This window comes from Sorex araneus, chromosome 5 (genome assembly GCF_027595985.1).
Source record: "Sorex araneus isolate mSorAra2 chromosome 5, mSorAra2.pri, whole genome shotgun sequence".
Classification (NCBI taxonomy): domain Eukaryota; kingdom Metazoa; phylum Chordata; class Mammalia; order Eulipotyphla; family Soricidae; genus Sorex; species Sorex araneus.
Window position 1 is genome coordinate 183,946,106 of NC_073306.1, and position 8,600 is coordinate 183,954,705.

Consider the following 8,600-nt stretch of genomic DNA (forward strand, 5'->3'; position numbering starts at 1 on the left):
AGAGATGAAGATGTGATTAAGGTGGTTACAGGGCCGATATCATGGACTTTAGAGTCATAAAATCAGACCCCGCCACCACCACTACCACGATTAGCTCTGTTTGGGACAACCCCCTAGAGTCCTATTTATTCAACAAGGATGCAAAGGCCCCTGTTTTCTAGGTGCTATTGGCAATGAATGAAGAAACTGGAGCTCCTTTTAGTAAAGACAGAACAATGAACATAAAGCAAAGAACAGAAAGTGATTAGTTCTGGGAATAAAACAATGGGAAATGAGTGCCTTTGGGGTGGAATAGGCTAGGGAAGGAGCTACTTAGTAGGGGAAGGCAACGCTACAGAAGCAATACTGGGTGGGTGGGTGTGGAGGAGTCTTGAGATATTGACAGAGGCTAGCTTAGTGACCCTTGGACAAATTACTTTATCCCCAGCTTCTTGAGATCTGCAATGGCAATTGTAGGGGTTGAGAAATAGCTCAAAGGGATGGCGCTCATACTTTGTATGTCCCAGACCTGAGTTCAAGGCCTGGTACTTTGCTCCCCCAGGCAACACTGGGGTGACCTTGCTAACTCCCCTGCAGCAAACCATGAGACCCACAACACCAGGCTGTGTGTACCGGGAATGATACCCCAGCCCCAAATACCTCTAATGTTCCTTTCTTTGCCAAGAAAAAAAAAAGGAAGGGTGGATTATAGGCATCTTAATTGCTAGGATTGTTTGGGAGTTATGTTGTTGCTGTTACTGGAGATGATGATGTTATTGATAATGATATAGCTTGTACAATGCTGAGGGTCAAACTCATGGTCTCATACATGGCAGGCACATGATTTACTATTGGGTCGTATCCTAGCCTCTGTTTGGGGCTAGGAGAGCACTGTAGCAATGTCGTCCTGTTGTTCATCGATTTGCTCGAGCAGGCACCAGTAACGTCTCCATTGTGAAACCTGTTACTGTGTTTGGCATATCAAATACGCCATGGGTAGCTTGCTAGGCTCTAGGATATTTTTCTTAAAATAAAAATCTAAATTTTTTTTTGGATTTGGTTTAATTATTTGCTTTTGGGCTCACACCCAATGATGCACAGGGGTTACTCCTGGGTCTGCACTCAGGAATTACTCCTGGCAGTGCTTAGGGGACCATATGGGATGCTGAGGATCGAACCTGGGTTGGCTGCATGCAAGGCAAATGCCCTACACGCTGTACTATCGCTCCAGTCCCCATAAAGATTTTTTTAAATAAAAAATATTTAGCCTAAAACCAACCATTAATAACTTTGTAAATCACAGTTCTTTAAATAAAAATTTATATATATATATATATACATATAGTTTGCTTTTTGGGTCACACCCAGCAATGCTCAGAGGTTATTCCTGGCTCTGCACTCAGGAATCACTCCTGGAAGTGCTCAGGGAACCATATGGGATGCAGGGTATCAAATTCGGTTGGCTGTATGCAAGACAAATGCCCTACCCGCTTTGCTATCACTCCAGCCCCTGGAAAATATTATTCTTAGAGCCCCTTGCCAGTTTATCTAAGTGAAATACAGAGCAATTTTAGGACTATGGCATGGTATTTCTTTTCCCTCCTAATTCTTTTGAATGGGCACTTAAAAGAAAGATTACCAGCTACTGGCCATCCTTACTATTTTGTCAATAAAGCAACACAGTAGTATTCTTTTGTTTTGTTTTTTGGGCCACACACAGCAATACTCAGAAGTTACTCCTAGCTCTGCTCTCTGTAATTACTCCTGGCAGTGCTCTGGGAGCCATATGGGTTGCTGGGGGATCACTCTACCCACTCTACTATCATTCCGGTCTCCTAGAGAGGTGTTTTTATTCAGCACAAATTATATGGAGGCCCTGATTCTGCTGATCACCCACAAGAACTTCCTTCAGTTTGGATTGGAATGAGGAGAAGCAGAAAATAAATATATCAACAGGCAGATGAGAGAGGTAATTCAGGGGTTGGTAAGTGCTAGGTAAATTAAGTAGATACTGTAGAAGAGGGCAATTATTCAGATTTGCTTTTGAAAGTCAGGGAAGAACTCCTAAAGGATTTGATGCTCTAATCTAGAGACTCGTCAGATGGAGAAGCAGCTCTGCCAAGGTTGAGGAAGGAGGATTTCAAGTGGAAGTACCAGGGTGGGAGATGGAAGGAGCAGAGTCATGTGGCCTATGTGACTTGAATTATAGTGATGGAGGAGAGACAAGTGGGATGAAACTGGACCACTCTGGGGTTTCCAGGGCCAGAATTTGGATGCATGTGTGTGTGTGTGTGTGTGTGTGTGTGTGTGTGTGTGTGTGTGTGTGTTTGAGAGAGAGAGAGAGAGAGAGAGAGAGAAAGGCAGAGAGACAGAGACAGAGAGACAGAGAGAGAGACAGGGAGAGACAGTATACCCAGAAGTGCCCAGAGGCTCTTCCTGGGTCTGTGTTCAGGAGTGACCCCTGGCAATGCTGGGGAACCATATATGTAGTGTCAGGGATTGAACTGGAGTCGACTTCATGCAAGGCAACTTGCCTCACTTCCTGTATTATCTCATCCCTGAAACGTTCTTCTTTTTTTTTTTTCTTTTTGGGTCACACCCGGCGATGCACAGGGGTCACTCCTGGCTCATGCACTCAGGAATCACCCCTGGCGGTGCTCAGGGGACCATATGGGATGCTGGGATTCGAACCCGGGTTGGCCGTGTGCAAGGCAAACTCCCTACCCGCTGTGCTATCACTCCAGCCCCTGAAACATTCTTCTTAATAAAGCTAGGAGCCAATGAAGGTTTATAATAATCTGACTTCAGTTTCACAAAGTCATAGTGTCATTTTGTGATGATTAAGAGTGATAGAGGGGGGGCCGGAGCAATAGCACAGCGGGGAGGGCGTTTGCCTTGCATGCGGCCGACCCGGGTTCAATCCCCGGCATCTCATATGATCCCCCAAGCACTGCCAGGAGTAATTCCTGAGTGCAAATCCAGTAGCAATCTCTGAGCCTTGCTGGGTGTGACCCAAAAAGCAAAAAAAAAAAAAAAGAGTGATAGAGGGAAGTCACTAGGAAACTGGGCCTAGTGCTCGGAATTGAGTCTATCTGAAATGCCCACTCTCTCCCTGCATGATGGTGCCACAAAGATTATCTCGTCATAAAACAAGAATGCAATCAGACAGGTAAGTGAGGCGCTTGAGACTATAAGAAGAGAAATGGTAGGTTAATGAAATAGAGCAGGAGCAAAGAAATTTGCCTTCTATGCAACCAGCCCATCCCATATTCGATACCTGTCACCGACTATGGTTCCCCAGCACTGCCAGGAGTAAACCTTGAGCGTAGCTGGGTATGGCCCCCAAATTTTGGATATGTGTTTGTGTCCTTTCTTTTCCACTGTAGATATCCCAGGCAGCTTTGCAAGCCATACCTAGCCCCCGCATACAATCTCTAGCAAGAGCTAGGCCTCTTCATGAAGAATTTATGCCTGCTCGTGATGCCTACTGGCCAGTCTCTTATGCTGCTATTCATTCCAAAATATCTCCCAGGATTCAAGAACTATCTCATCCAAGTGCAAAGTAAGTTCATTTCAGACTAATAGGGGCTGGAGAAGATGCGATGGGTGCTGGGGAAAGGAGAAAATTGATTTAGTAAGGTCAGACTAGGAATTGTAGATGCCCTGGAAAGATTCTTAAAATACCACTTACTGGTTGCATTTAATATGAACAATCTATGATCTTTCTACATAAATAAAAGGCTATAGTTAAAGGATTAGTCAATTCAGTGACATTTAAATCGAGGAGACAAATCTCTATATATGGACATGGGGCTGTCTAATGTATAACTGCTATGTGTAACAAGGTGCTGAGCAGAGTACACAAGTCGGGTAAGGAGAACATACATGTGCCTTTTGTCTATAATATCTCAGAAGACTACACAAGGAGGTAGAAGCAAAGATTACCTTTAGAGCCTACGGAAGAAAAGAAACTTTTTTTTCTCATTAAATAGAATTTTTTTTTGAGTGGGGTGATACCTAGAAGTGCTCCAGGACCACTCCTGGCAGTGCTTAGGGGATATGTGTGGTTTCGGGGTTCGGGTTTCAGGTTTCAAAGCAGCTGCATGCAGGGCACCTTATTCTCTGTACTCTCTCCAGCCCAGATTTTATATTTAATGTTTTTATCATATGGGCATGTATGACCTATTTCAAATACATTAGAAGGGTAATGCCATCTTATGACATGGGGACACTTCTAAACTTCCCAGAAATTTGATTCGGTTTGTTGCCTTCAGGGGATGATACCTGGTACCACATTTAAAGCATCACTGAGAAAATTTCTCAGACACTGGAAAAATTGAAGTATGACTTCTCTCTTTTGACAGTGAGTAGGAGTTGGGCTACTCTGAGCAGTGCTCAGAGGCTATTTCTGGCTCAGTGACAGGAGTGACCCCTAGCGGTGTTTGTGGGGACCGTTTGACTCAGGGAATTAAATGAGGATCAGCCACATGCCAAGGGACATGCCTTACCCCCTGTGCTATCTCTTCTTCTTATAGAAACAAAATATTTTTAAATGTTAATGTTTTTCATTGGGCTGGAGCCCGGAAAGCTACCAAGAGTATCCGGCCCACACGGCAGAGCCTGGCAAGCTACCCATGGCATATTCCATATGCCAAAAACGGTAACAACAAGTCTCACAATGGAGACATTACTGGTGCCCCCTTGAGCAAATCAATGGACAACAGGAGGACAGTGCAGTGCAGTGCAGTGCATGTTTTTCATTAGAAAGAAGACCAAAGTTTAACATCAAATGTCACAAAATTCATGCTCTGTTCACTTACTAAAGGAAAGAATAATAGCAGATGCTCAAGGTTCTGTCCCAAGGGCAAGAATATTATTTGGTAGTAATGTGCTAAAGATGGGGGACTGCCTGACTTGTTTCAACATCCCCAGATTATTGAGAAATTTCCTGAATTAACTTTCTGTGGAAAGAGCAGATGTTGGTTATCGCCACAGGCTATTCTTAAACTTGTCTGAGTCTTCTTTCCCTTATTTGTAATGTAATAGTCATACTATCTGTTTCGTGGGGTGCTTCTGGAATTCAGATGGAGGTCACAGAATGCCTGCCATGAGAGTGGCTGTCGAAAAAAATCTAAGTTCCCTTTTCTGCTCATCTTATTTCAAGTTGAACTCCTTTTTCCTCCTATTTCAGGTCTCCTATGCATATCGTGTATTATGATCCAGAAGTCTTTAAAGTCAAGCCAGCTGCTTTGAAAGCTCACTGTAGTCACCGGATTGAAGAATTGGCGATACCTATTACACGGCCATAACAGAAACAGAAAAACTCCATCAATCAAGCTCTACTTTAGCATTTAGAACATGGTAGACTTGGTTCCTTACTCTGGCACTGATAGTTTGTCACCCCCCCACCCCCCGAACCCCAACATGAGACCTTCTGAAACACCACTGTGAGCATCACATGGCAGTTGCTGCTAGTGCCTACGGTCCTGTCTTTGGAGGGTGTAGGGACTCCAGCATGCAATAAAAGAAAGAATGATAACTTGCCTTATTCACTTCATTATCTCCTCCTGTGCAGTTGAGCTTCTGAAGAAACGCCTCCTTTCATTAGCCTACAGCCTCTCCGCAGTGGTGACATAAGTGTCAACGGTCCCAGGGAGGGAGGAGATGAAGACAAGACAATCTCATCCCTGGCCAAGGAAGCTGATTCTGAAACGAGGCCTCAGCGAATCTTAACCTATACCAAACTGGTACAAAGCATCTAACTTTTCTTTGGCGTTTGCAGTCACACCTAGAGGTGCTCAGAGGTTCCCTGTGGCACTGTGCTCAGGAGTCACCCCTGGAGGTGTGTGGGGGGCACCATGCACTGTCAGGTATGGAATATGGATCAGTTGCATGCAAGGCCTTAACTCCTGCACTATCTCCCCTGCCCCCTAATCACAAAATTTTCTTACAAGAAAGGACCGATCAATAGTCTTCACTTTTGAAATTTGAAGATTCGACCAAGAGACAGCCACTTTTCCCTGCCCCAAAACACCTGAGAAATGCAGGCCGATGAAGTTCAAAACAAGCCATTGACACTCAGTAAAGCTGTTTGGAGACTGATTTGGATGTGCCACACAGATTAATGAGGAGACCCCTCCTCCTGCATGAAACGGAGTCACTGCACATGACTGCTTCCTCTTCTGCACGCCCCCCAGATCAGAGAGGATGCTCTTTCCCTAAGGTGCTCAGATATCCAGGAAGAAGAAATGCACCCCTGCTAGAATCAGCCTCCCCGGGAACAGAAAAATAAGGGTGGCACCTCTCTAGGCAATGCTGCCTCTTTTTAAGGAGGCAGAGGCAATGAAAAATAAACATTCTCTCCAAACAGATGAATGTAGGTTCTTGACAACAATATATTAGCACAGTCTCCGGGCCAGGTGGATGGGCTTGGTTTTCTTAGTCATTCATAACTGGGGGGTGGGGGGCAAGGAATGGGTTGAGTTTTGGGCCATGCCTGACAGAGCTTGAGGCTTAATCCTGGCTCTGCATTCAGGCTCTGAATTACTCCTGTCAAGGCTTAAAGGACCATATGAAGTGCTGAGGTTTGAACCCCAGTCAGCTTCATGTAATGTAAATGCCTTACCCACTGTGCGCGATCTCTCTCTCTCTCTCTCTCTCTCTCTCTCTCTCTCTCTCTCTCTCTCTCTCTCTCTCTCTCTCCCTCCCTCTGTCCCATTATTTATTATTAACATGACTTTCTAGATAGTGGAGTTGACTGGTGATGCCAGTCACAGTCCTTGTGAAAGCACACTCCACTCAAGAGAGGGCATCTGCTTCCTCCCTCCTTGACTCAGGGCTGGCCTGTAACTTGTGAATGGGGTGGAAGTGACAGGGTGGAAGTGCCTGGCCCAGGCCCCTTAAACCCTTGCAGCTTCTGCCCTGGTCTCCTGGGAAGCATGGACTCACTTAGAAAGATCATGAACAAAGAGAGCACCTGACCTCAGCTTGAGCCCCACCTCCCACTCACCCACCGAATGATCAGAAGGAAAGTGGTCCGTGATGTAAGCAATTAGGTTTGGGACTGTTTGTTACTCAGCAGGTTAGCAACTTCCTGAAATGAGTGATTGGAACAAAGAAGTTGTTCTCTTTTTTTTTTTTCCACTTTGTTTGTTTGTTTCTATTGAATCACCTTGAGATAGAGTTGCAAGCTTTCATGTCTGAGTTACAATCATACCATGATCAAACACCCATCCCTCCACCAGTGCACATTCCCCACCACCAATGTCCGCAGTATACCCCCCTTTCCCACCCTTCCCTTCTCCATGACAGACAATTTCCCCTCTACTCTCTCTCTACTTTGGGGCATTATGGCTTACAACACAAATACTGAGAGGCTATCATGTTTGGTCCTTTTTGTACTTTCAGCACACATTTCCCATCCCAAACGATTCCTCCAACCATCAGTGTCTTAGTGATCCCTTCTCTATCCCAGCTGCCTTCGAAAGGAGTGGTTCTGATTGCAACTGGTGGGCTCCCCTTGGTGTGAGCATGTTCTGGATCCCAGGTTGGCTAAATGAGCAGCTAGACATCTTTCTCTGTGGTCAGTGGGTAAAGTCCCTTTAGGTGTGACTTGTGGGGGCCAAGCAAGGGCAAATCTGAACTAGTGGCCTACAGTTGGCCGACCAAGGAGTGTGCTGGTTGCTGACAAGACTGAGCTGACCACATCATCCAACTGCCCCACTGCCCGCCAGAGGGTTTGGTTACCTAGAGGGGAGATCCTGGCCCAGGGCCACTGTTGGCAACAGGCATACCACAGACTGCTCAAGAGAGCACGTGAAGGCACATGCTCTTTGCTGGCTTGTGTGGGTCTTTCTTTTCCACCTGGGAGGGGCTGCCACATAGGAACACTCCCCCACCCATAGCAGCCTGCAGTGACCTGCCTGCCTGCTCCCTGTTGCCAAGGTGTGGTCTGCTAGAACCTCCAGAGGGTGGGGCATCCCGGGCCGAGGTGCAAGACAAGGCAGGCAGAGGGCCGGGGACAGAGAGGCGGATGCAGGGAGAAGCAGCTGGTCTCAGGAAGGAGCAGAGGCCAAGTCACTCTGTGAATCCAGAAATGTCATGATGGAGGCAGGCAGCTGCCCTGTGAGTGGGCGGGGAGCTGTGGCCCAAAGGGGGGGACACCAATGGGAAGCAACAGGGACCCCAAGTCACATACTATCTTTGTTTGATTATCTAAGCAGACAGGTGTGCCCGGGCTTGAGAGAACTCGTGAGCACCCGAGTCTGGGCTTGGCAAGCCAACAGCACCGTGGAGGCCAGGGAGTGACCCTCTGTCCTGTGCAGTCCAGGGTTGGTGAAGAGAGAGTGCATGAGGCCAGGACACATGCAGGCCATGGAGACATAAGGCCAGAGTGTGCTTTGGGCAGCACGGGTCCTGGATTCCACCCCTAGCACCACGTATGTCAGTGATCATGTGTGTTTAGGCAGGAACAGGGTCTGTTTTCTGTGCCGTGAGGTGAGTGTCCCCTGAGAGGACAAGACCAGTGTTGCTGGTCGCAAGGGAAGCATGGAGAATTCTTCCTGGATCTGTTGAATCTCAAGTGTCTTCAGCATAGGAGCCATAGAAGACAGTTCCATGGG

At 46.6% G+C, this 8,600-nt stretch overlaps 1 protein-coding gene across 1 annotated transcript in view; it reads left to right on the forward strand.

Annotated features, from left to right (window-relative positions):
* THEGL (theg spermatid protein like) overlaps positions 1 to 5,288 on the forward strand; it is a 40,924-nt gene extending 35,636 nt beyond the window's left edge. Inside the window, exons 8-9 of the mRNA XM_055139994.1 lie at positions 3,366 to 3,541; positions 5,171 to 5,288. Of these exons, the coding sequence (XP_054995969.1) occupies positions 3,366 to 3,541; positions 5,171 to 5,288 (294 nt within the window). The remainder of the gene's footprint in view (positions 1 to 3,365; positions 3,542 to 5,170) is intronic.
* The last annotated feature ends 3,312 nt before the right edge of the window (positions 5,289 to 8,600 follow it).